The 27,985-nt window shown below is 40.1% G+C and overlaps 1 protein-coding gene across 1 annotated transcript in view; it reads right to left on the reverse strand.

Moving 5' to 3' along the window:
* Window positions 1-27,985, reverse strand: part of foxj3 (forkhead box J3) — a 114,142-nt gene that overhangs the window by 67,713 nt on the left and 18,444 nt on the right. The window contains exon 2 of the mRNA XM_077573832.1: window positions 7,410-7,911. Coding sequence (XP_077429958.1) covers window positions 7,410-7,730 — 321 coding nt within the window. The 5' untranslated portion in view covers window positions 7,731-7,911. The remainder of the gene's footprint in view (window positions 1-7,409; window positions 7,912-27,985) is intronic.

Here is a 27,985-nt window from a genome sequence, read left to right on the forward strand (position 1 = left end):
CTTAAGTAAAAGCAGAGTGAGTTTTGGTATTTGTTGGTTAATCGCGACTAATCTACATTTTTAGCTCATTTTCATTCCAGCACAGGTACCCAAGAAAAATCATAAAAATCACACCCATAGTAACAACCTCCAGGTTGTCAAAACTGCTTGAAATGTGCTCCAGATTTTCACCTAGAAGGGGAAAAAAAAGGGGGTTGTGGGATTTACGTGAGTTTTACCCAAGTGAGCCTCCAAGCATTTGAGAGAGGCTTTGGGTTGACAGTGGAGGTCAGCATCTGACAGCTGATGTGTAACCGGCTACACTTCTTCCTGAGCAGATTTAAAGTCGGTCTTACATTTTCAGACTGCACAACCTGGGCTGGTAATTAAAGAGTGAAAGCACACGGTTAGCGGCTGAGATAGACTAGACCAGCGTGTGTTTCTTAGTAACAACGAAGACTTCAAAAATCAATCCGGCCGGTTCAGCTGGGCTACCAATTTAAGGAGCTGTAAGTTGTGGGGTTGCCAATATACTTGGCCCTGTGGTTTATAAAATTCAGGAGCAGCAAAACTATGCAGCTGGCACAGCAAATATACGCTCAACAAAGACAGCATTGCAATGCCGCAAACACTCAGACACTTTACTAATAACGCCAACATATTGTAATGATAGGCCATATAAAGAGCAGTCAAACAATACTTATGCACATCTTGCAGTCAGCGAAATTTTTTTTTTTTTACATGTCGATACTAATGGCCACTCCCCATGTGCTCTGTTACAATTATTCAACCATCTCAAGTGTTAAAAATAGCTTAATAGCTAATTTTATAACTCTGTTGGACACTTCAGCTCCACCTCTTCCATGGGAGCCTTGTGACATTATTTTTGCCTAAAGATTTGAAAATCTGTTTTTTAGACTAGTAAAAATAGGTAAGATACAATGGATTAAACCTGTTGTGTTTAAAAAAAAAAAAAGGATAGCTGTAATGCTAATAACGAAAACTGTCAACCACAAATGTTTTATTTCCAGAGTCTCTGTCCTGGCTGCTCAGGAAAATAAACTAACTCAACAATAAGTTGACAGGAAGAATAAAAGACAAAAAGAAATTTGAGCTCAAAACATCACGACAAAATAACATTAACGTCAACTGACGTCACAGGAACAAATTTTGTTCCACTTTAGACGGCTCACTCCAATGTACTGTACTCAGACATACACAATTTGTATTTATCCAACTGTAAGCCACACAAAGCGAGTGTACGTGATAGCCAAAACATCTCAAGTCCATTTAAAATTCCTGAGATGTCGCGGGCTGACTTTTAGATGGTTTTTAAAAATATATATTTTTAAAGGGGTAGGACTGACAAACACATCGATACAGAATATTTCCATTTCAGAGAGTTTTCATGGATAAGTCTCTAGGAATCCTTAAACCTGAAATGTCCTCAAGCTACTTGGCCACTCTCCAAAAAGCAACGCCTGCCATATAGAAGAGGAATACAGACCTGAATGATACACTCTAAAGACTGCTTACAACTGCGAGACGACGTGCCAAAGACGGCACTGAAAAAAATATACAAAACGGTAATAACTTTCTCAGATTGGTGACCTTCACAGTTTGAGATTTTCCAGAATTATTTGAAACATGGCTCCTGACTCATTATTTCTTAAAGGTGCAGTACTGCAGTCTTTAACGAGCTGGTGCTCCGATTAGTGTGTTAACATGCGAGTGAACGTTCCCAAATTCCAGCAGCTGACGTCTCCAGGAGAACGGAGGAGTGATGACTACATCCGACCTACATTCACCACTCCCAGGCATCGGGAACGCGTGCTTCCAATCATTACGCATACAGACAAGCTGAGCTCAGTGTTAGTATCATAGGGAGGGCAGGGAGGACATAAGTATACTGGATACAACAAATTAGAGGAGTAAAAGTAAACACTTTTGAAGTACATTTAAACATTATTGTGGTACAAGATGGCTTCTGTTCACAGGTGGCAGGTACATCACAAGTCAGGTTTCTATCCAATTGTTTCAAATTTTTAAGCGAATTAACTGAAAATGCGCAAAACGGACATGCGACTTATGCCCGTTTCCATCTGTTCTTCTTTTGCAAATATTGAGAGGGAACTCCGCCGCTGTAGGTGGCAGTATACACCATAGAGATGTGATCCACCAGTAATTTAAAAGAAGAAGAAGAACAGGAAGCGACTGCGCCAAAAGTTCATTTGTTTCAGCAGTTCAATTCAAAAGTTGAAAAACTTGTTATATGGATATACACACAGAAAAAATATGTTACAGTATGACTTAAGTATTTAATTCATTTAAATTGTAAATTTGAGATTTTTACAATAATCTTCACAATTGTAAAAATAAATAAAATCATAAAATATGCCACAAGTGAAATAAGTACTGTATATATGTATGTATATATATGTGTATATATATATATATATGTGTGTATATATATATATATATATATATATATATATATATATATGTATATATATGTGTGTGTATATATATATATATATATATATATGTGTGTATATATATATATATATATATGTATGTATATATATATATATATATATATATATATATATGTATATGTATATATATATATATATATATGTATATGTATATATATATATATATGTATATATATATGTATATGTATATATGTATGTATATATATATATATATATATATATATATATATATATATATATGATAAATATACTGAGAGCACCTGTTATTTATGGAAGCTACCCAATTGTAGGCTAACGCAAAAAGCTAGCGTAGCAGTCTGCATCTTCGCTCAGTGTCCTAGCTTGTTAAAATTATTTTGCCTGTGGGTGATAACGACGGAGAAGTGAAGCAATTTCAAGAGAGCCTATAAAATGTACCATATATACAAATGTGACCTCCTGATGACAGGAAAGGAAGTGTCTCAGGCCTTTTTTAATGTTTTGAATGGAAATAAGCATGTGTGTGTGTGTGTGTGTGTGTGTGTGTGTGTGTGTGTGTGTGTGTGTGTGTGTGTGTGTGTGTGTGCGTGCGTGCGTGCATGCGTGCACTGGGATGTGGAAGGGAAAAAAATGAAAAAAAAAACAAACATTAGTAAAAGAAGAACTAAGACTACCGTACTTGTGCTCACACTCCAGCACCGCGGGCATGGAAACAGCTCGATTGGATTCCATTCAAAACGCCTTATGATGCAATGAAAGAATTTACACATCTTTTAAACTGTCTAGTTTGGTGGAGATTCTCCATAAAAATTTAAATAAACAGTGGTGGGAGGGAGGGGATTGTGTTAACTTGTAACTCAGGCTTCTTGCACACGTGTCAGATTGATTGATGTAGTTTTCTTTTTTTTTTGCACTGGTGAGGGGTATTTCTACAGTTGTAGTCCACATTTGAAGCCAGACGCTGTTGATCTTTCCAAGCCTTTACTCAACTCAAAAGTACTACAAATGTATCAACTGAATACTCAGTTTATACAAGAGCGAGTCTACTCGTCTTGAATCTAAAACAAACCAGTGGAATAGCATCATTAGGTATTTATGATGCTTGTTTTATATTTTATGTCTGCTTTTTGTCTACACTATGCAAAAGTCTGAGGGTTGCCAAATAATATAAAATTTAAAAACAACTGAAACTTAATAATTGGTCAAAGTATGTATTCGGGAATTAATGGGAAGCAGTATTGACTGGATTATCCTTTCAAAATAATTTACGGTAATTCAGCCTACAAAAGCATTTATAGAAACACGAATTGTAAGGGTGCAGAAACAGCACAATGGTTTTTTTTAGGGTTTTATGTATGTAAGTTTTGCACATGCTCGCAGCTTTGATTTACGGAAAGATGGTTAATTCATTTCACTGAAGCAACCCCCTTCGTTCCCGGCTGTTTAACTGGATTTTGACTGATTTTGGAAGGCCCACAGAATATCGTGTTCTATTGCTATTAAAACATGGAACCTACCAAAGATGAAATTTGTATCCGTTTCTATTTTGCAGCAAATAACATTAGAATATAGTTCAGTTTCATCATTATTCATAAACCTGTTGAAAACACTGGGGGAAAGAGCTTGTTGCAACATGGCCCTGGTTGATCTCTTATACTCTATAAATTACCATTGCTTTAAGCGACCTCTTCAGCTCAGAGGCTGCATTAAAGCCTTCTTTATGCTCTAGCATAAAAGAACGAAAGTTTTTGGGACCATGGCACTGTTTAAAATAGAACCATTTTATACGTTTTTGGGAGCAAATGAGTTAACTTTGCATTATCGAGAGCATGGTTACATTTACAGTTTTGGAATAAAATTCTTGCTCTTTAGGGGGGGGTTACTGAAACGTGATATTAGACGTTTTTCCCAACTAGTGAGTGCTACTGTATGATCATTAGGAGTAAACTAGACAAACACTATACTGTTGAAAATGGCAAAAAAGTTAAACCACGCAGAGATATAATAACGAGTGTGTCCTGTATTCACTTCTCAGCAGGTAAGGAATTTTATCTGATGGACTGAGGGCAGGAAGAAAACAGAGATCACACAAAATTACAGCATCAGACTCACAGCAGAAACCAGCAAAGACACAATATTACTGGAGCTGTGTGTCAGATGATATGATGTGATGTGTAAAATGTTTGTTGGACAGCAACAGTTGCTTTCACATGGGCACAATTACTGCTGCACTTCCCGTTTTAATTGTATACAGACGCTCCCCTACTTACGAACATTCGAGTTACGAACAACGGTACATACGAACATTTCTGCGCGTACAGTATGTCGAAAAATGTTCGGAAAGAGATGCTGTAAGTTCGATTTTGTATTGCGCGTAGTGCTTTTTTCCGCCGCTAATACCGACGCTTGGCGCTGTGAGAGCTCATTGGAGGCTCAGCAACGTGTCGAGGAGGAGGAGGAAGAAAACGCCGGTCCCCATGAAGCAGGAAATAACTTTTGAAGCCGATTCCAGCGACGACGAAGAATCTCTCATGATATAAAATCCTCCTCTTCCTCCTCCTCCATCATCTCCTTAAGCATCGAGTACATCTTCCAAAAGTAAGTTAAACTTCATTTTATTTATCTTATTACGTACATGTACATACTGTGTGTGTGTCTCTCGCTCTCTCTCTCTAACATACGTAGTACAGTACAGTACTGTACGTATTCTTTCCATTTTATTAAAAGTTTTTTTCAGTACAAACCAATGCAGGTTACTTGTACAAGCCTTAAACATACTTATATAAACCTTCAATATACTTATATAGGCTTTAAACATAAATTATAATACAAAATATAGCACTGAAGCAACTTACGAACAAATTCACCTTACGAACGATCGTCCGGAACGTAACTCGTTCGTAAGTTGGGGAGCGTCTGTATTTCTACATTAGAAGTGTTTGTACTGTAAGTTAGTGATAGTGTTATTCAGAGAGCTTATAAACTTAGAAATTCTGGTCATGTCACCACAGTGCGAATAAAACTGTCATAAACAGAGGACCCCCATCCCCCCACCTCCTCCCTCTGTATGTGAAAGTGTCAATAGCAATTTGAGCCATGTCGAGTAGGCACAGTGCAGCGCAATTAGTGTAATTTCTTGCACTGTTTTGACCCGTTTTGTCCTATTTGCAACAAAAGTGTCTTGTCTGTCTGACTGTGAAGTTGCCAAGCGTTAATTAAGCGGGGATGAAGGTAGAAGAAACGAGAAAATGATTTTCCAAACAAAAAGCCCGCGCCTCCCAAGCAAGAATCAAACCATTAAAAATAACATATGCATTTTAATCTCGCGCCTCACTTGCACACACAGAAAGACACCTCCGTACAGCCGTCTATACATGCGCCAGATCTTGTCGCCTCAGGAAATGGGCTTCATTCATCTTGTCTGACTGCAATAAAGCAGTGCCTAAGATTCTATTTCCAATAAACGCCGACTGATTGGAAAACTCATTCTAATATCAATTTCCATCTGGGCCCTTTAAAAGGCAATCAGCATAGCTTCATCTCCGTATATCACAAGCTCCTTGAGATGATGACACAGCACTGGCGCTCTCCTTCTGCATAATGGCCTTCTCCTATCAAGGCATCTGCAATGAATAATACCACCCATGAATAGGCTATTTAGTGCGTGTTAGCATGGACAGAAGCCACTTCTCTGAATATTAATCCTGAAGTTTCACACTTTACGCGGGTCTGCATCAGTTTTTCATTTGGCAAAGTGAGGCACTTTGTGTGATTTGGTGACACTTGTGGCTTCTCTTGACGCGTTTTGTCAGAAGCGCCAACGTTGATTGGTGATGATTCGCATATCACTTTGTTTTCCTGTGCCCGCAAAACAATCATGTCAAGACGAAATATAGAAACTTTCTTTCAAACGCTGGCAACTTCTTACAAAGTGTAACACAAACTGTTTTGTGAAGCTGGTTAACTTTCAGGTCGTTCTCATTTCAAAATCAACTCACTCATCTGAAGTCATGCAAACTGAAGAAATACGTCACCATCATAACATATTACTCAGGGATGTGATTTGACCAAAGTGAAATTATCTGAAAATTTAGCCGGGGGTCTGGGGGCCGCTGGCACCCAGCTAGGTCAGTCACATTCAAAAACATTGGACTGCCTTTGGTTTTAAAAACTATCACTGAGAATATCATCATATCTAACTAATGTGATTACTAAGTTAACACACAAATAATGTTGAAGAGTTCAAATTTCATGAACAAATAATTGTATCATGACCAAATGAAAAGTAACTCATATTAGAGCATACCACAAATGTCTCTGTTATAGCAGAAGATGTTATCTGTCGGAGTCATGTGCATACACAATGAACTACAAAAAAATAAAAAATAAAAAAAATCGGAATTTTTTTTTTGGGGGGGGCGGGGAGATAAAAAAAAGCGGAATTCCGCGAATTAGCGGAAAAATCACATCCCTGATTACTGTAAATGGGGATGTTTGACACCACTTTTTTTTCAAACCGGTCTACTGAACTCTTGAGTAATCACCGATACCGATACCAAGTACCGATACCAGTGTGTGTGTGTGTGTTGGGGTGGGTTGATGATGTATTATGTTACCATAACCATTGTTTCCAAAGTTAAAAACAAATGTTTGCAAACGTCTTATTTTGTTTAAACACAGAAGTTAATCCGTCTTCTTTCATGAAGGATATGCTGAAATCATAGTATTTGGACAATTTTAAATTAAACAATGGCTCCAAACGATAACTTGATTATTAAAGTTGTTGTCGATTAATTTGATAATCGATTAATTTCCAAATTGTGACTTACGAGGTTTTGACCCTACCCCAGGAATATGCAAAACAATGTTTTTTTGTACGTTGATGTTTTGTTGGGGGGTGTTTGACTGTACAATATTCTACAAGAGAATGACAAGGTCCCAATTACTATTTCTTACCTTCCAACCACTTCCCGCCTCTCTGTAGTATGGAAAGTTATCACAGATCCACTGGTAGATCTCGCTCAGCGTCATCTTCTTCTTTGGCGAGCTGTTGATGGCGAATGTGATGAGGCTGGCGTAGCTGTAGGGAGGCTTGCCGTCCTTGTGCTGTTGCACCTCTTCCTGGTCCAGCGTGGTGTTGGGATCCAACAGGGCGCTCTTCTTGCCCATGCCTGGCCCGTGGCCGTGCTGGCCGTCGGCCTTGCGGATGGCCGCCTGCATGGTAAGCTGAGGGAGCCAATCCATGGAAGTCAGGCTACTTTCCAGCTCCGACGTCATGTTGACGACAGGCCGGGCAGCAGGGAGGGGGAGGGGGGTAAACCCTAAAAGTCTGGAGGTAAAACCGGCGGCCTCTGTTGGAGCTCGGCTGACTGGTGGGGAGAGGAGCAGGTGGGGGTGATGAGCTGAAGTCTGGGCCCTCAGATCAGGACATCAGCATGCTGTCTTCTCCAAGGCGAGTCTAGAGAAATAGAAGACAGCATGCTTATATCAGTTAACTGTGCATTGCTTGAAGAAGTCACCACTTTTTTTGTATTGAAGGCCGAGCTATTCATTGGGGTTCTCAGTTTTCAGTGAAGAATGACAATGACCAGCAGTATTTAAACTCATTCACTCCATTTTCACTAAAGGCTGTTTTACAGGATTTTGACTGATTTTGCAAGTTCTACAGAATATTGAAAACATGGAACCTACCAAAAGAAAGATTAGAGTCTCTTCTTTCATCAGGAAAAAAAAGTATATTTGTATCTGTTTCCAATTTGCAACAATTAGCATTAGAATATAGCTAAGTTTCAGCCGCGACCCAAAATAAGAACAAGCATTCATAAGAAAATGGATGGATGGACTTGGAACATAACAATCAAATATTTCAACTTCAAAAAGCAGAAAAGCATGTGTTGCCATTTTTTTTTGTTGATTCAAAATATTCATTTGCGGTGTTTTTCATCTTAAAAACACAAAGCGTGTTTTGTATTGGGCTACGACGATATGTTAAGTGAGCAAAAAAAACTGAAGTAGTTTGCATGCTTTAACTGGCTGTGCAGCAGATTACTAGACCACCACCTTCTCTTCCACTCGCTGCTCTTAGAGCTGACTCATAGCTAAGACTCCATCTGCACTGAGGGAGAAAGAGAGAAAGAGAGGGAGAGAGAGCGAGAGAGAGAGAGAGAGGGAGGGAGAGTAAATGCTGGGCAATTGTTTTCACAACTGCCAGCCAAATGGGGCAATGGCTCAGGAAGAATTCTAACTCTCTTGTGGCTAGTAAAACCCCCTTTCCCCCTCTCTCTCCCGTCTGCCCAGCCTTCCAGCTTGCCCGCCCACTCGCCTTACGGAGCCTCTGCCATAAACAAGGCAGGCAGTGTCATCTTGCAAACTGTCCTCCACCCAGTGTGTGTCTGCAACAGCCTGTCTCGCTGTCCTTTCTGGCACACTGCCCCGCTTGTCCGAAAATAGAGGGGCGGACCAGATAAGCCGTAAGTTCTAAATGTAGGTGAAGACGGGTATCCGCGCAGGGGGGGGGGAAAGGAGTGGGATGACACCTTGAACTGGTTGACGGCGAAAACAAACTTACCATTTTGTGTGTTGTTGTTTTTTTAGTTCTGTGTGTGTCGTGCTGGGAATAAACAGTCCTGACAGTCCTCAATAGGCCAAACACTCTATTCTTCAAAAATAGTCTTTGTGCGCAATCTGAAATTGTATCCCATTCTTTTGAGGGAATTTGCAAACGGTGATTCAAAAGTGCCTGAAGATAGTGAGCTCTATTGTACTGAATCACTCTGATACCCTGGATCAAACCTCCGAGGGCCTTTCAAGAGAGGTTCTTACCCGCCAAAAAAGCCTTCTTACACCTACACTACTGAGGCCATCCAAGTCTTTACAAACTAAAGAATCTACCTTAGAGTCCAATTTGACTTTACGCCATTTCTCAATCATCCACCACCAACGGTGATTAACCACAAGCTCTTTTTTAGTCAGTTTTAATCGGCCGCATCAGCGGTAACGTGACCCTGCCCGCTTTGCCCATTTTTTTGCTTTGACTTGCCAGCAAAAAAAAACTGCAAGATGAGCCCTAGATGGCGGCAGCAAACTCACCTCCACTCGCTTCACATCAAGCAGCAGTTTGACAGATAATAAGCCAAAAAAAAAAAAAGCTTCAAGCTTTTGAAGACCAATCCCAGTTGAAGCTTAATTTCAAACTAAACATCATAGAACTGCATGTGTATTAAAAACAATGACGTCACAATGAAAAAACGTAATGCATCGACCTAAGACTTTCATACTAGTCAACTACAGGTCACTTGTACAGCTTCTGCTGCAAAGTACACGCTAAGCCCGGTACAGTGCAGACTTTTTAACACACTTCCAGTGTGCACGGTTACGACGCCATAATCAAGTTCTCAGAGATCTCAGCCTGATTAGTTAACGTATCATGAGTCGGTCTTCTGGGTTGAGGATCAGCGTCTGATGGGGTGGGGGGGGAGTGTGAAAATAACAGAGTGGCCATGAACACTCAGATCAAGGAGCTCATTGTGAGGCTTAACGTGGGCAAAGGGACGTAAATACACACCTCTTTCTGAATCAACGGGGCTGGAGAATAACAGAGGCCAGCTGCGGATGACAGTTAAAATCAATGTTGTAGAAAGTGATCGTTAAAAACTGTTCAGATGAGTTTTTGTTGGCCGTTTTTTTTTTTTTTTTACAAGAAGATACCCTAAATTTGCATATTGAGAAATAATTTTTAATGCTCTGTTTGCTTACATTTGGGTTGGGGATTTGAGAGTACACTGAACCCCCATTTATCACTGCACATGCTTACCTCGCAATAGGTGAAAATATGTGAAACCATATAAAAACACATTTAAGAGTTTTACTCCTCCCACATGCTTAAAAAAAAATTAAACTTACTAAAACACTTTTTTTCCACACACTACACTTTCAATCATACAAAATATGTGTGCATGATAGCTTTTACTCACTTATATCGAAAACAATAAATGGTCCATTAGATTTAGTAAAATGACAGTGACCATAAATTGTATTGCCCTACAGACGATAAGAACATTTTTTACTGTCAACTGGTTGACAGATAAAACGTGCTGTATTAAAGAGTCAAATTTCGCGAGTGGAAATGGGTGTCATATATCATAGAAATAATTATCTACCAGGCTTCTATAAGGCACAGCAGGAGGACATTTCTAAATGGAGCAAACTGCTTTGCCGTCAGCTGGTCAGAGGAAGTTTGCGCTTGCCAAGTCCATTGATCTCTAACAGCGGGAGGTTAGCGGAGGCTCAGCAGCCAATTCAATATCTGTTATGGGTACAGACACAAGCAGATGATTAAGGCATTTTTTTCCCCCACGTCAACAGAATTCCAAGAGGGACAAGGCTAGATCAAGCTTGGAGAAATATTTAATGGGGTGGAGCATTTGCCTGTCGTAAATAATGTCTTCTTGCTCAATTCTCGTTTTTCTTCAGAACATTTATAGTATTTACTGCATGCAAGCAACAGAAATGATCCATTACAATCGTCCTTTTTTGTCTGTTTTAGTGAATCTGTAACATGCACAAATTATTCCGGTTAATGACCAATTTTTCAGGACCACTTTACATGCACTGGGTTCAATTCTATCTTTGGCCAAACTAATTCCAAACTCTAGGTTGTGACCATTTTCCTTTCCGCTTGTTTATCTGTGGATTTTCAACAAGGAAGACATTGGTATGAACATGATATGATCACTACTCACTACTTGTTATCTGTTATAGGTTGAGGGGTTAAATTAGTATATTTACAACACTTCATATTTGTTACATTTAATTAGCATACAAAAAGGACATCTGCCTTGAATCTTTTTGTTGGCATTTAAAAGTAGAGATTTTAACCTATCTATCTATCTATCTATCTATCTATATATATATATATATATATATATATATATATATATATAAACTACTGCGGGAGCTGTCTGTGATTTAATAAATAAATAAATATATATATCACAGACAGCTCCCGCAGTAGTTTCAACAATTCTGTGTGTCCTCCCTGTGGATTGTATTCACACTCATTTACAATTTTTCATGAGGGCAGTAACAAGGGGCACAGTGTTGTTTTTTTGGATCATTATTAGTACAGTGGTGCCTTGAGATAAGAGTTTAACGTTGACATTAACGAGTAAGAGTGAATGAAAGTAATGAAATAGGTGTTCACCTCCAAGCTCATGAGAACTAAAATGAGCAGACTTCAGAATCATCTGACTAAAAGCATGTTTATCAATGGCAGAGAAGCTTCTTGACTGTCAAAACACAAACAAAGACTAAATATCTTCACCCAGAAACTTAAGTCAAATGTGACTAACTGACATTTAAAAGCAGCATTTCTGTCATTTCTATGGCCGGCAATTACAACATCAAACTAAGAGCATTTTCGGACAATTTGATTTGTCGAAAAAGGCTATTCCGTACAGCGATTATCATTATATTCTCATCTGTGCCATACACTTCGAGCCAACAAATTGAATATGATGAACACAGTGAGATAAAAATCGAACATTAAAATACCATTTTTGTTTGATAAAATAAAAACACAAAGAAATAGATTTAACCCATGGGCGTTATTTTATTTTGAAATGGCTTGGTCAGAACCAAAAAAAAGCCAAAAAATGGTCAAATAACCCCCAGAGGTTAAAACAGTTTGCAGTCATTGCCTAAAGTTGTACTTTACGTAATAATAAAACTTTTACTTTTGTTTTAGCTGTGCAATAAAAGCACATCGACCTCACCACACATCCAATGAAAAGAGTAAAAAATTGTCATAAATGCTCCCGAATCGATATTTGATGCTTGTGTGTCGATACTGTAATAAAAGGAAAACCATAATTTGAACCCCCCGACATATACATCCGCGTAGGGATGAAACGGTTTACAGAAAACGCACACCGAAATTTCAAATGGTTAGCATTACCGTTTCAAATTGTAATTATCATCACTACTATTATTAGCGTCTCTGAGAGGAGTGTTGTTTTTTGGCAGATGATGGCTATATTTTTCCCCCTGCAAAGAGGACAAGAGTAGGAGTGTGGGCGTATTTTATCTTTTATGAGACTGCAAATAATAATTCAGGATAATTATCCTGTATGCAAAGAATGCAGGAGGGGGGGGAAAAAATCACCACGAAGGAAGCGAAACAAGTCAAATACACAAAAAGCCACCTTTAGGTTTGTGAATCAAGATTTGGCTGTCTTAAGAAATACTAAAGTGTAGTGAACAAATTGCTCTGTGTACCCATTGAATTGCAGTTGCTATTAACTATCCGCAAAATGTTACCCTATCTTGTCCACCCTGAAAAAAATGCAAGCGTACAATTCCAGTGGCTGCGGGAGGTGCGCTGGCAAAGGCACAAGTTGATGAAAGGCATGGCGCCTCGCTACATGGAGATGCCTGCTCTTTGACCCGCCACGCTAATGATCCAGCTGCTTCGTAATCGGCAAGGCCAAGTTCACTGTCTTAATTAGAGGGCCTCGGGTAGCGGCAGGCATTACGAAGCGCAACACCACCGGGCAGTAACAACCAAATCCGCCCCCCTGCTGCCTTCATTACTCTGTCGGGCCGTGGGATGCTCAGAGGCCCCCCCTGGTCTGTTGAGGAAAGCCATTGCGTGAACAAGAAGTCGGAGGTGGACTGAGGAGGAAGGTGTATGGAGAAAAGGTGTATTGCCATGTCAGCAACTTTCCTGGCAAGAACTGAATCACACATCATTGCTGTCATTCGACAACCGTGTATATCCGTTGTCTAGAGCAAAAATATTTATTCAATTGCACCACACACACACACACAATGGACTGTTATTAGACAGATTCAGCACCAGAAACGTAAATCCTGTCGTTTCACAGACGTCGCTGGATGTCGTAACGTTAACGTGGGCGTGTGTCAAAGTAATAATAGCTTCCTACGACAAAGTGATGACTTACCAAGTGTGTTCCTCTCATTTTGTAACTAACAATGTGTAGCAAAGTAAAAGTGAGGTTTCCATAAAACAAAAAGCATAAACCTCTACCACTAAGAACAAAATGCTTGTGCACACCCTCCCTAATATCAGATGAGCATTGTTATACGCTTTTTTAAAAAAAATGTCATCTTTAACTCTTTGACTGCCAAAAACGTTAAATAACGTTTCGTAAAATCCTATGGAGGAGTGCCAAAGACGTTAAAAGACGTTTTTTTTTTTTTTCAAAACAGGTGAAACTAACCATTTTCTATTGTTGATTACTCAAAAACAGAATAAGGTAGAAACAATTTTTTTTTTTCTGATGGAAGATGAGAGTCCAATCTTGTTTTGGCAGTATGTGTGTTTCCATAGTCCAAACACATAATTTTCTATGGACCTTGAAAGATCAGTCAAAATGCTTAAAATCGGCTGGCACCCACGGCATCCCTTTTCTGAAAACGTCTGGCAGTCAAAGAGTTAATAAGTTATCTTAGCTACATTTCAAAAGATTGTTTACTGTCACCAAAACGGCATTAACATGTTAAAAAAAAAATAGTTTTCAGATTAAAATGTTCCAATGCTAAGCGCACTTTATTTAATGTGTGAAGGATACTATCAATGAACTGATTAAATTAAATTTACAATACAACCCATTCTCTTGATAGGAAAAGGGAGGCGTTTATTTGTCTTGCAACTAACTGGGATGCAGCCTCTTAAGACATGATTGCCATTTGAGGAAATATGGGGGAGATTGATTGATCATTTGTTAACGGGTGGTGATGATGTCATTGAATAGGAAGCAACCAAAAAAATACAAGCGGAGGAATGCATGGTAGTATTGAGCTGGCATAAAAACATTGTGCGTGTTCGCACTGAATAAGGTTATGAGTTCAGGCATTACGCCCCCACAGGCATTTTGAACCCACACATACTGAACGTATTGAGCTCCTTTGATGGCAATATAAGAGCGGAGCGTGTCACCGTGACCGCAGTCAAGGAAAAAAAAAAAAAGGTTAATTTTGAGGGTGAAAGAACTGTCAGCAGTTCTTCATTCTTTAGGGATGAATGGCAATTTTCAAATGATTTTTAATTGACCTAGATCTTTTTCCAGACATGTCTTGACAACATTTGCACAATGACGACAAAGCGGCCATTATGTCCTTGCGTCAGAAATCTCTCAATCAACCTGTCAAAGCTGTTAAGACGGGCCAGGCCTTCGTTGATTGAAGAATGGCCAATGAGGCAAGAGAGCTGAGTAATACGCGAGGATTACTCAACGCAACCATGCTGAGTTAACGTCATTATGTCGACGGGTCACCATCTGCGTCATCGACTTTGACGCTGTTCCTCGTTTTCAGCTATTGCGCCATTCTTGTTTCTACTTAGCATGCACTTAGTTAGAACCCTTGTTTCAAACACAACAACTAAGAGTCTTGCCTTCCTTTGTATCACTTACAAATAGCTGTGGTAAGCCGTACATTTGGTACCTGGCTTTTAGTAGGGATTTACCTGACTTGATGTACCTCTTAATAGCACCATAATCAAACCATACTTATAGAAACCGTCAATATATGCATGAATACGAAATCATCTGAAGCAGTTCATATTAGGTCTGATATATATATTTTTTTTAACCTATTTGCATTTTTTCTCTATTATTGCGATTAAATGTGCAATACTTTTTTTCAAGGTCCTCTTTCCATATATATATTTTTAAGAAACACAAGCAATACTTTAATCTGCATTATTAAAAAATAATAAACAATATCAGATTTATGGTACAGTTATACTTGGTTTTATAGGTTCGGCTTATGCTACAATAAAGCCGGATGAACCGTGAATGAATATTATACAAATCCAGTTGGCGTTAAAACATCTGTTGCTTCTAAAACCAAACCAACACTATCGATGCTAACAATTGATGTTTTGCATTGTTTGTTATTATTAAGCTTTTCATAAGGCAAAGCTATGTTGTTTTTAAGTCAACTTTAATGTCCATTATTTGAAGTCAGCTGGGATGGGATCCAGTTTACTTGCAAGTTGCAACCCTAATGAAGACAAGAGCTACAGAAAATGGATGGAAGGACGAAGGTTCTCAACTCCAACACATAGCATATCATTTCCTTTGTCTCCATTTGAATGACAGCTGGGTTTCTATTTTTCCATTATTTTACAACTCATCTCACATGAATTATTTCATTGTACCTATGATCTTACTGTGAATGAGCTATTGTCCAGCTGTTAGCAAATATTATGACCAGGCCTCACTAAACAGAGCAGTCCAGGTGCATCATACAACCCGACCAAATGAGCCCATTTTAATAGCACCTTTTCAAGGGCTACTCTCAATTGTCTTGTCACAACTGAATCGCTTTCAGGCACCTAATGTGATTATGACACAGATGTGACATTATAAGCAGTTCAGATTTCCTCGATTGTTACTGCCAAGCCTACCTGAGCTGAGCATTGAATCCCAAGGGAGGGGGGGGGGGTGTTGATGTGTGAAAGCGTCGACATGGCTTTTTTTCCACGTGTAGGGAACTGCAATCAGCACTAACCTGACAGTTCCTAGTAAAGAGTAATAACTTAACCTGTGAGTGCGTGACCACATGCCACAGTGTTAGCCGCAAGTTAGCTAAAGCTCTGCAGTAAAAGAGAAGGGAAAAAAATCAGATTCAGCAGAAAATAAACACAGTGGAAGCTCAAATCTACCGTTCCGAAATGTGTACAGTTTGGAAACTGATTAAAATGTGTCATCATTTCAACCATCATTGCAGCTTAGTGAATCTGCATTATTTGTATATTTGGAGCTGATCACTATTACCAAACCACTGAACACTTGGTATTGCTTAATGACTCTCAATACTTTTATGTTTACCTCCATAATGTATATTTTGTGAGTGCGGGTTGTTTACGGAGGTAATCGAATGGCCCCCGACTACTGGAGGCAAATTCCTTGTGTGTTTTGACATATAGTGGTGCTTAAAGATACAAGTAACCCGATATACACATTTTTAGAATACAAGCTGCCATTTGGACAATTGTTTGCTTTGACTTGCAAGCAAAATTTTTAGATACAGTATAGAGCCCTATACTGGCAGTGAACTCGATCCACTTCACAACAAACAGTACTTCAGCAGATTGTTAACGATAAAAAGGGCTACAAAAGCAGTTTAATGCAGTCAGTTGAAGTTTCCTGTTCAACTTTACGATACAGAGAATTACACATCATGTATTTAAAACAAGCACATAACTTTGCCTTAAGTCCTATTTAGCTTGTTTCTAACAAACAAAACAAAGGAATAGAATCAATCTGGCGGCGCTATAATGCTTTAAGGAATGTCTTCACATGCTTCATCAACACATGTAGACAAATAATGTAACAATACTCAGAGGGATATAATTATGTTTATTTACGAGAAACAAATAAGATTGCTGCAGTTTATTGAGTCGGAGTAGCCAGGTCGCACACAACAGAAATGAATCGTGATGCACAAATGTAATTATTTATATCATTTTACATTATATTAATACTATGTCATTAACAGGGATGTGATTTGACCAAAGTGAAATTATCTGAAAATTTAGCCGGGGGTCTGGGGGCCGCTGGCACCCAGCTAGGTCCAGGGCAGTGCCCTGGTGGGGGGACAAGGCCGGAGCTCATGGGTTTTCCGCGTTTTTAAGTACTTTCAATGCACTCACATGACAAAGAAATAGACAAAACAACAGCATAAATTTTCAATGTATATTGAACTATCCCATATAAAATGGCAGTTTTAGTCAACTCAAAATCAGTCACATTCAAAAACATTGGACTGCCTTTGCTTTTAAAAACTATCACTGAGAATATCATCATATCTAACTAATGTGATTACTAAGTTAACACATAAATAATGTTGAAGAGTTCAAATTTCATGAACAAATAATTGTATCATCACCAAATGAAAAGTAACTCATATTAGAGCATACCACAAATGTCTTTGTTATAGCAGAAGATGTTATCTGTCGGAGTCATGTGCATACATAATGAACTACTAAAAAAAAAATAAAAAAAATAAAAAAAATCGGAATTTTTTTTTTGGGGGGGGAGATAAAAAAAAGCGGAATTCCACGAATTAGCGGAAAAATCACATCCCTGCATTAAGTATAAAAAAATAAAAAATTTAAAAAAGTATAAAAGTAATGTACTATTTTCGTAGTAAAAAAAAAAACAATGTTTCTTAAATTTGAGAAATGTCAACTAAATACGATAAGACTTAAATTGAAGGTTTAATCAGAACACTATTATGTCAACCAACAAGCAACTGAATTTGACTGAAGTTGTTTGGTTTCCGTGCTGCCGTGGCCACACAATGACCCCAATGGAACAGGTGAGTCAAGTCTTCACTTCCTCCACTAAATGCACATTACGCAGACTGTGTTTAGCGAAATATGCACATGCTGTATGGTGACACTCCGAATTCGCCTAGGAAGGGAGACCTCAGGCAAGTTCACCATTTTTTCCGTAATACAGTCAAAACATTGTCGTATTATGTAATAATAATAATAATACCACATTACAGAGAACCTTATTTATGTTCTGCCCGGAACTTCTTACAGCATGACGACAACAAGTTCCACTCAAATACCACACGCAGCATAACAGCCGCAATTTCCTCAGGCTATTCAAGCTCACAGTCATGCACTTACACACACACAAGAGCTGTGACAGGTACCAAACCGGTGCTCTCCTGCACTTATCTACAATTTTCAAAAATGAATCCCCCCCCCCATTCCTTTTTCTTTTTTAAACCGCAGTCACGAATCCATCGCGAGTAACGACACGCAACGCAACATCGCGAGACCGCCGCGAACACACGACTACACACGCGTGACAGACGCGCCATTAAATACAATGTCGCTAAGACAGTAAATATTTTGACAAGTGATTGTTAAATGCTCGTCCGGACGGTGTGCGCAAAGAGAGCCACGCAGTGAAGGGAGAAAAAGGGGTGAGATTATTATGACAAGAATCTTCCTGTGGTGTGATGGCAACTTGGCATCAGGGAGGGGGAATCGCTAAGCGCTCTACCTTCTATTACTCCTTGAGATGTTGGCACGCGCGCTCATAACAACACAAGTGCTGTGATGTAACCTGGTAACAAGTCTTTGGTATCTTCACCCTCCACCGAAACCTCGGTCATACCTTCCATATCAACGCCTTTATCTAGAGTGTGGGTGGGAGACGCTTTGTTTTCCCAGCGATTGCAAGGGGATAATCAGGGAGGGGTGGGAACCCGACTCACCTGCCCCTCAGTCAACTCCTCACTTTTTCCAGCCCTCTAGGGCAAAGTATTTTGGAGCGTCTTGGCGACTAAAATAGCAACGCGATTGAGTACTGCAAGCGCACGTGAGCGCTACTATCGTGTAGCAAGCTATGCTAAGCCGTGTTTTCATTAAAACGCAAAAGAAGAAAGAATCGGGGATTTGCCGAAGCAATAGCCTTTAATGTCGGTGCTTCCTTTTAAAGGAAGGGCTTAATGGCGCCGCGGAAACTGTCCCTGTGAAGAAGGCATTCATATCCCGCTCTTTCCTTTTATTTAAGGATATGTCAATTACGTGGCTGAGCAGCACACTGCTCATCGTTTTGGATCCGAAAGCAGAGCTGCGGGACTCCTCACTTCCACTGCTTGTAAAAGTCAGCATTCTGGTCACGGTCGCTGTACTTAATAAAATGTACTAGTGGGGTCGACCCAGCAACAATGTTCAGAGGAAGTATCGGAGCATGACATAGGGGGATGACGTAGGGCAGGCGTGTTAATGGCATCCCGCAATGCTGGTGCTGTGGCAAGGTGCACACTAGGGCTGCAGCTATTGACTAGAATTTCTAGAATTGATTATTCTACAGATTATCTCATTGCTTTTGCAGTAAAGCAAACTTCCCTTTTTCGATTTTAAGTGTGAAATAATCCCAAACTTTGGATGTTCTGTGTCTTTTGCTTGTGTCCTGGGTCACCGCCATCACACCAACTCTCTCGACAGTGTTTTCAGTAATATTAGTCCATGTGGAAAAATGGCCACTGTGAAGTTTCAAAGCAGAGATTTTGTTTCAGGTCTTTTTTTTGTAATCAAATTCTTCAATTAATTGTTAAAGTCATGCTGATAATGGAACTTAATTTGAGCATATTTCCCTCTCTTCCAATCAAAGTCAGCAAGGGTCCAATTGTCCGATGTCTCCAAAAGACTATCCCAGTGTTGGTGTATGTTGACCAATTTTTTATTATTTTTTTTAATCCCAGATCTGCTTCAGAAAACAGTCTGGCTGATGTGGGATCTGAAAAATAACAGAGGCAGGAATAGCAGAAAATCGAAGTTAAACACTCTATACAGTCACTTCTCCTGCCTTGTTGTTACTGTTCAACAACTGTTACATACATCATGCCAGACACTGTCTAATTATCTACCATAAAAATCTGACTGGGATAGGTAGATATAAGCCAGATCCTCTGTTAAGCGAAATTCACTTTTTTTCCCAGAGCATGTGTCAGTGAGCAGACTGTGGTGTGCAAGCAGATTTCTCCACTCTTGGTATGAAAAAAAAAAAAAAAAGTTATCACTCCACTCCCTCATCACCGGTGGTCGAGCAAATCACATCCATAATTATTCTGCCAATCAATTGGCAGCGCAACCATAGCTGTGGGGCAGTTAAACGCTGACAAGAACAACCTGTCAAAAAAAAAAAGAAAAATGGAGCAAAGCTAAAACCACCATTTCCATTATATACACTGAACTCTTCACAAGGCAGAAGAGACCCCCTTTGTCTCATCAATCAGAGCGAAACATGGATAGTCTTCTAAGTGCAGCTGTACGTGGTGGAGAGGCTAGCGGGCAAAGCAGACAAGGGGGACAGTGCGAAAGGGGGGTAGTTGGCTGCAGATCAAGTGAGCCACTTCAGGCTGTCTGGAGAGGCCTCCAAAATCAAGCAAGCTTCGCTGACCTGAATGTAGAAACAGCTAAATCGAGACAAAATTATCTACAGAAATAAACTAAATACAGATATTTGTATGTTTTGTTGACTTGGTCAAAGTAGGTCTTCGAAGATCCAGAAAACGTTTTACGTCATGGCTAATGATTGGTGAATGGCGATGAATGGAAACACTATCAAATACTTATCAATACAAAATGCTTTAATTGTTTCCCAAGAAGAGAATTCAATTTAGACTTTGACTGAGAAGAGACTGGTAAGTACGTCAAAGTGGTGAGTGCTGTGCCACAGTGTTACGCACCAATCAATTCAAATAAAACCAAATTGGGCAATGCTCAACACATTTCTAAAATGCATATTTCTGTCTGGTCTGCAGCCGACGGTGAACCTGAGAGCCTCCAGTCCAAAGTGCTTACACACTCAACTTTATCAGAAGAGGCAGTGAGACACGCCAGAAAAAGAAAGACACTCATGATGCAATCTGCAAGTCATCATGAAGACAGAATAGTCATCCAACGTTGTCGTAATTGAATAACCCTTTCCAGGGGATCAGGAGCGGTTGTGGTCCTTAACAGCTTGCCGGGAGTTGGCCTTTGTTTTGGGATGTGGCGGGGCTGCCCTGACACCAACCATGCGAACCCAATTACCTCGGTCCCACCGCCTGGGGGCCTGCATTAACACACTACCCCATGAGAGGCTGACTTCTTGCCAGCCTGGCAGCCACTGAAGGCCTGCTGCTGAATCACAAATAGACCACTTGTGTATGCACTAGCGGACCAAGTATATTGGTGACAACTTGGAGGGGCCATCTTCGTGTGCATTACGCGAGATCAGGTCAGGTTTATGAGTTGCTGTGCTGTTGCCCTTCGCTAAAGTTCAAATCAGTTTAGTAGTGAACTCTGTTTCGGTTCATTGCCAGTAACGCGCTTCGGTCTTCGGGTCTTTAGAAGAACTCCATGATATATCAAAGCTGATTGTCTGAGATGATTTCCCTTGCAGAACATAATTAGTCTGTCCATCCATCTAGCCAGCAATGGATAGCGTAGACTTAGTATCTGGTGGAGTCTGTGTTGCACGAGAGTACAATGAAAGTCTTTATTGATTGTTTTTAATGTGTTTGCAAACTGTATCACAACACCCCGCTTAAAAAAACGCTCACACAATTCAGGAAGCACAACCACAATCATCAGTGGTGATGACGAGTGACTGAATCTGATGATTAATATACTTTCCACAGTCATAACTGTAACCTAAGATAACCTCTGTATGTTATTTCTTAATAGCCGCTGTCTTTGTAGAGCAGCATGACTGAACAGAACAAAAAAAAACAGATTGCTGGTTGATGCTAAAGGCTTGAAATAGCTGGAGTTTTATAGGTGCATCGCTTAAAATTGGAGTTAGCAGTACAATTAAGAACATTTTACTTGTAAATCAATATTCAATCTCTGAGGAATCATTAACGGAATATTTACTGCCACATATAGCTAAGCACTTCAATATCATTAAGCTGCTGAAGGAGTGCTCTTTAACACCTTCCAAATTGACACGCATTCCCTGCGTAAAGCTCTTTTTAAAATGCTCCTGAAAACATCACGGTGCACTACCTGCGGATAAAACATTTCACTGCTAGCATGGCAGGCAAGTGGCCAGGTTTGTGTTCAACTAGAAACATTTACCTATCACCAACTGTGAGTTTCCCAAGAAAAGAAAAAAAGTCTATGATCAAAGCTTCCGGAGTATATTGCTAAGGGGCGGCCACCGGCCATAAATAAATGAACTTTCGTCTGAGCCATAATCCAGCCTGCACAACAAGTTTCACAACAGCACCGAACAAGTAGTTTGAAGTTTCAGGAGAACGGTTTTATAATGTTGTCTTCTAATCTACAAAGACACCGGTCAGCCAATTATAGACTTTGACCTCGCGAGGACTGGGGCTTGGACAAAATATCGATGTCGATACTTGCCGTTACTCGCAGCGCCATTCATTTGGTTTCGATGACGAGTCGATAATGCAGCCTTTCGTTATTTAGATAAACCAAGTCACAAACCTGGATACTGAACTTTATGTTGCATGCTGAGCGTACGCGATCGGAAAATCCCCAATTATGTTTGCTTGTTCCCCGACTTGCTCTGCCGTTCATTTTGTTTTCATTCAGTAATGGAGCCAATTGTCGTTACTTTGGATAAACCAAGTGATGACAATGTAATGTTTTAGGTTCTGTTTGATGGACAAAATCAGCCTTTCAATGAGAGTATTTTTTTGTACATTGGAATTCATGAAATCTCGAAAAATATGGTTATATATGTAGTTTGAACAAACAGTTTTTTTTTTTACAGCATTTCACACAGATGAATAACTGGTTTTATTTTTGTATTACTTTTCCTGTGATGTTGGAAACAACTTTCAGCCTTCTTCAATTATACAAGAAGAGAAATTCCTTTGGCATTCTCATATCTATAACGATTAAGAAGGGGAAAGTCAGCCATGACCAAAAATGAGCGGCAGACCAGAAATATGTTTTCATTGGGAATAAGCAGGTATTAATGTCTATATGCCTATACCTGTTCTCTTCACGCTGCTCCCTTCCAGATCATTTCAATTAATTTGGTTACCTGGAGACAATGTTGCTATTTACCAGGGTGGGGACGAGGGAAATGGAAGCAGCAGTCATTGTTGGTTTAAGCTTTGCAGGCAAAAAAAAAAAAATTGATTTGATTTTAGGTGTCTGTTGCCTTAAAAGAGTCACAATGAGTGGTTATGAAAACCTTGCGGCTTGGGCGGAAAGAAAGCACGTGAACAGTTAACAGGGATTCCACTTGACAAATGTCATGACAAATTGTAAACACAAATCAAACAAAGAGTGTGATTTTATTAGGTTTGAGGGAAAGTATGACACCTGCGCAATGAAAAGGCGCAAACCAACCACAATGAGAAACATAATTAACTGATCTGGGGGAAAAAATAGACAATTTCAATACTAAATGTGAAACTCAATCCATCTATCCCTTTTCTCTCTCACTCTTGTCATGACTTTGGGCGAGAGAAGCAGGATACACACTGAACAGGTCACCAGCCAATCAAAGGCCACAACCAACCAATCACAGTCGTGACACACATATCTCACATTTCAAACCAGCACATGCCCGCACCACATTTTTTTTTTGTCTAAATGCATCAGGAATCAATATTTATCACTATTTATCAGGGCTTTTATGAAATTTGAGCGTGCGGGGAAAAAATGTAAGCCATTTCGAAATTAAATGATTATGAACGAGATACTCTATACAGGGATGTGATTTGACCAAAGTGAAATTATCTGAAAATTTAGCCGGGGGTCTGGGGGCCGCTGGCACCCAGCTAGGTCCAGGTTTTCCGTGTTTTTAAGTACTTTCAATGCACTCACATGGCAAAGAAATAGACAAAACAACAGCATAAATTTTCAATGTATATTGAACTATCCCATATAAAATGGCAGTTTTAGTCAACTCAAAATCAGTCACATTCAAAAACATTGGAGTGCCTTTGCTTTTAAAAACTATCACTGAGAATATCATCATATCTAACTCATGTGATTACTAAGTTAACACATAAATAATGTTGAAGAGTTCAAATTTCATGAACAAATAATTGTATCATGACCAAATGAAAAGTAACTCATATTAGAGCATACCACAAATGTCTTTGTTATAGCAGAAGATGTTATCTGTCGGAGTCATGTGCATACACAATGAACTACTAAAAAAAAATAAAAATAAAAAAATAAATGGATTTTTTTTTTTGGGGGGGGGGATAAAAAAAGCGGAATTCCGCGAATTAGCGGAAAAATCACATCCCTGTCTATAGTAATAATGACAAAGCTACCAGACAACAGCAGGGGACTGCCACCTGACGATACGAGGGAGGAACGCAGGAACTCCCTCTGTGTAAAGACCGATTAGTCAGGCGGCGGGAGATACCGCAACGCTTGTGAAACTGACGGCGGCGTTTCCAACGGGGAGCTCTCTTTTCAAAGATGGGGAGGGTGAAAAGGCTTGCGTGGGCTGCTGACATTTTCATTTTGTTCCAGGGTAATATCTGCCACGATAGGTCAACAGCCGCCTTCAAGCTTGTGAAATCACTTGAGTTGGATCAGTAAATAAGATGTGCCCACTTTGTTTACTGCAGTTGGATGCTGTCAGTTAATCTTGGGGCCCATTTGCACAATTATTACTGAACCCTTAAATGTGTACATATAAAGCTATAGATACACTGTTTGAAAGGAACGCGTTCTAACTCCCAATTGATCGGTAAATCATCAGATGAATGTTCCTGTGTCTTTTTAGCTTGACGTTTTGGGTGCAGATGTTGTCACTTGCTAGCATTTTGTTTAGCATGACCATGCTGAGACCGCAGACACCTTAAATGTCTTTTGGATTTCAGTTCTCAGCATGATAAAATTCTGAATGGCAAACCTTACTCTGGCTTGTGGTTCCACCCATTGAACTAGCATGACCAGTGAATAGTTAATAACTTGGAATGGTAAGCCCTGATGTGGTGCATGCGTGACACCAACAGTGCCAAGTATGCAAATTGTGCAACATCATACCAAAGTGACAGCCTGCAATTTGCCGAAAAGAGGAACACGACATTACAACACAACGATTCTGAGAAATAATTTCTATAAGCAGACTATGAAATTTTTTTGTCAAGGTCACCCATTCCCATCTTGTTTCTGGTACTGGATCAATGAATAGGCTATAGTTTCTAGTAATGTGACAACAGGGCAGTCCACGAATCGGTGGTAACTCGAAGTGAGATACCGAAGCGGTTTTCTTATTTATTTTAAGTCAAAATTTGCATTATGCGCCTCATCAAAACACAATGAATGGCAAAACTGAGAATCACAGATTTTTTTTTCATAGTAGTATTTAATATTTCATTTGATGCCGTCAACACGGGGTGCGTTGAAAAATTCACTCAGAGTGTGTATCAAATTTCTAAGGCCTTAGCATTCTAGCACAAAACCTCAAAAATATGTGTCTGGCAAGTGTTTTAAGATGCAAAACATTACAAAATCCCTACCAAAGCTCCACTGCACCGCATGCTGATTAGCGGGTTGCATTGTGTTTCTTATTTTTTCACACCGTGTCTTGCTGGTGTAAAAGATAAGGCTAATTAACTTGGCACCATTTGCATCTTGACTTGAGTGTCAGGATGAGCAGCCATAGCAGGCTAATCAAACGTTTGATTCGAGAGGAAATATTTCGTCACTTCTTGCACTTGAGGCTGTGCCGAAAAAAAAAAAAAAAAACTGAATTCCCGCGGTGAGGCTGTCGGCGTCTCACCTTTTTCCTACACATTCCCCTTTTCCACTTTACATTCCTAAGTTCAAAACCCCACCCCCACCCCAGCTCCTCCTCCTCGTCTTTGCTCTCCTACTACTGCCACACAGGCTGCGCTCATTACGGCGGATTTGCATGTCTGCTCCAGAGTTGCATGAGAGGAGATGAAACAGAACTCCCAGTGGCTCCCTCTGCACAGCTTCACATATCTGACAGAGAGCGCTCCACGTTTGGGCCCCAGACGCAAGCCGGCAAACACCAAATGCAGACTTCACAGAGATACCGCCCCGCCATGAATTTATGACACACACAAACACACACTCACACACACACAGTATTCAGGCTCCATACATTCGTGCATGAAAATAAATTGGTAAAACAAGCCAAGTTTTCCAGTGACTCCCTGCACCTTGCTCAGGTGATCAGGCAGAAACCACGTTATACAACTATGACATCGAACTGCAGTGTCAATGTCTTATTTTTATTTCACTTGGTTATCAGACAGCAGACGAAATATTAGTACATTGTTCCGCTGCATTTTCATAATTCACTACTTGCAGATTCACCTATCATCAGATCATCTAGAGCAGGGGTGGGCACACTCGGTCCTCGAGGGCCAGAGTCCTGCAGGTTTTGGATGTTTCCCTTCTCCAACACAGCTGATACATTATCAGCTCATCAGCAAGCTCTGCATAAGCTTGGTAACGATCCTGTTGATTGGAATCAGCTGCGTTGCAGCAGGGAAACCTCCAAAACCTGCAGGACGCCGGCCCATGAGGGCCGAGTTTGCCCACCACTGATCTAGAGAGTATCCTTTGTTACTAGTCAAACGATAAAAGTATTTCTTTGGCGCCGTCGTGTGGCACATTGGGTGCAATGAACTATGTTGACGTGACTGGAGGAGCTTCATTCAGACAGGATGATGTAGAAGTGCTACTTTGCCGTCACCTTGTGGCAAATTTACCAAAATATATCATATTGTGGGCCATTCATTTTTTGGGTCTGATTCCACTCTACATTTATTATTCCCCTCCCCTCCTCCAACAGGCAAAGAGAAAAAAATATCACAAAATCAATGTCAACTCTTCATTTGCTTCAAGCACTACCGCAGAATCATCAATCCACTAATACAGTATAAATGTCTTAAAAGCAGCCTAATTTTTACCACCATAAGACCGCTTAGTTTTATACAGTCCAGCCCTTAATGAGTCATTTCAAAGGACTACAACACTAGAGAAGCATGCCAGGTACTGTACCAACAGGAAACCCCGAATAAGGTGGAGTTTGCATGTTCTCCCCGTGCTTGCGTGGGTTTTCACCGGGTACTCCGGTTTCCTCCCACATTCCAAAAACATGCATGGCAGGTTAATTGAACTCTCCAAATTGTCCCTAGGTGTGAATGTGAGTGTGGTTGTTCGTCTCTGTGTGCCCTGCAATTGGCTGGCAACCAGTTCAGGGTGTACCCCGCCTACTGCCCGAAGCCAGCTGGGATAGGCTCCAGCACCCCCGCGACCCTAGTGAGGAAAAGCGGCCAAGAAAATGGATGGATGGATGGATGGTTCTTTCTTTGAATGGTTCTTTCTTTCATACTTTGAAGTATGGATGCATCAAAAGTGTAGAAGTATTTTTACCAAAGATGAGGCAGTAGCTGACTAGCTGTTATCGTCAAATATACTAAAATCACAAGTGAAATTGCATAAAGGAAAGAGAGAAATGCTCTTTATTTTATAGCCTGTCTACGATTTGAAGTCTAAAGGCCTAGATACACCAATTCGACGTCGAGAGTCTGATCATTGTATAAATTACTGTCGTAAAATACGTCGGGGGGGTGTTGGGGGGGGGGTCTTTTCCAGCAAATTCAACATGTTAAATCGGCGTCACGGCATTTGATCACTGTGATTGGCTGTTAGCTAGCAAATCAGCGCACGGGGCAAGAAGAGGAAGTGACGAATGCGGATAAACAGTACTGATGGAAAGCCTGGACCATTTTTTTCCCGCTCATTTTGCACCCTGCTGTACCCTCCGCATTTGAACATACAATGTCTGTCTGGATAGAAGATCGGGAAAATGACTTTGTCTCTTTGGTTCAAGAGAGACCGGCATTGTATGATATTAGCGTTGAAGGGTATGCCGACAAAGGTATGAAAGACAAACTTAGGCATGACATGGGGACGTGACCGGATATAGCAGGTAGGATTTACGTTTGTACTTAAGACGTATAGCAACTGTTGGTAATTACGAAATATAATTACTTTTTCACGTTACATG

Source organism: Vanacampus margaritifer, chromosome 8 (assembly GCF_051991255.1).
Source record: "Vanacampus margaritifer isolate UIUO_Vmar chromosome 8, RoL_Vmar_1.0, whole genome shotgun sequence".
Lineage (NCBI taxonomy): Eukaryota > Metazoa > Chordata > Actinopteri > Syngnathiformes > Syngnathidae > Vanacampus > Vanacampus margaritifer.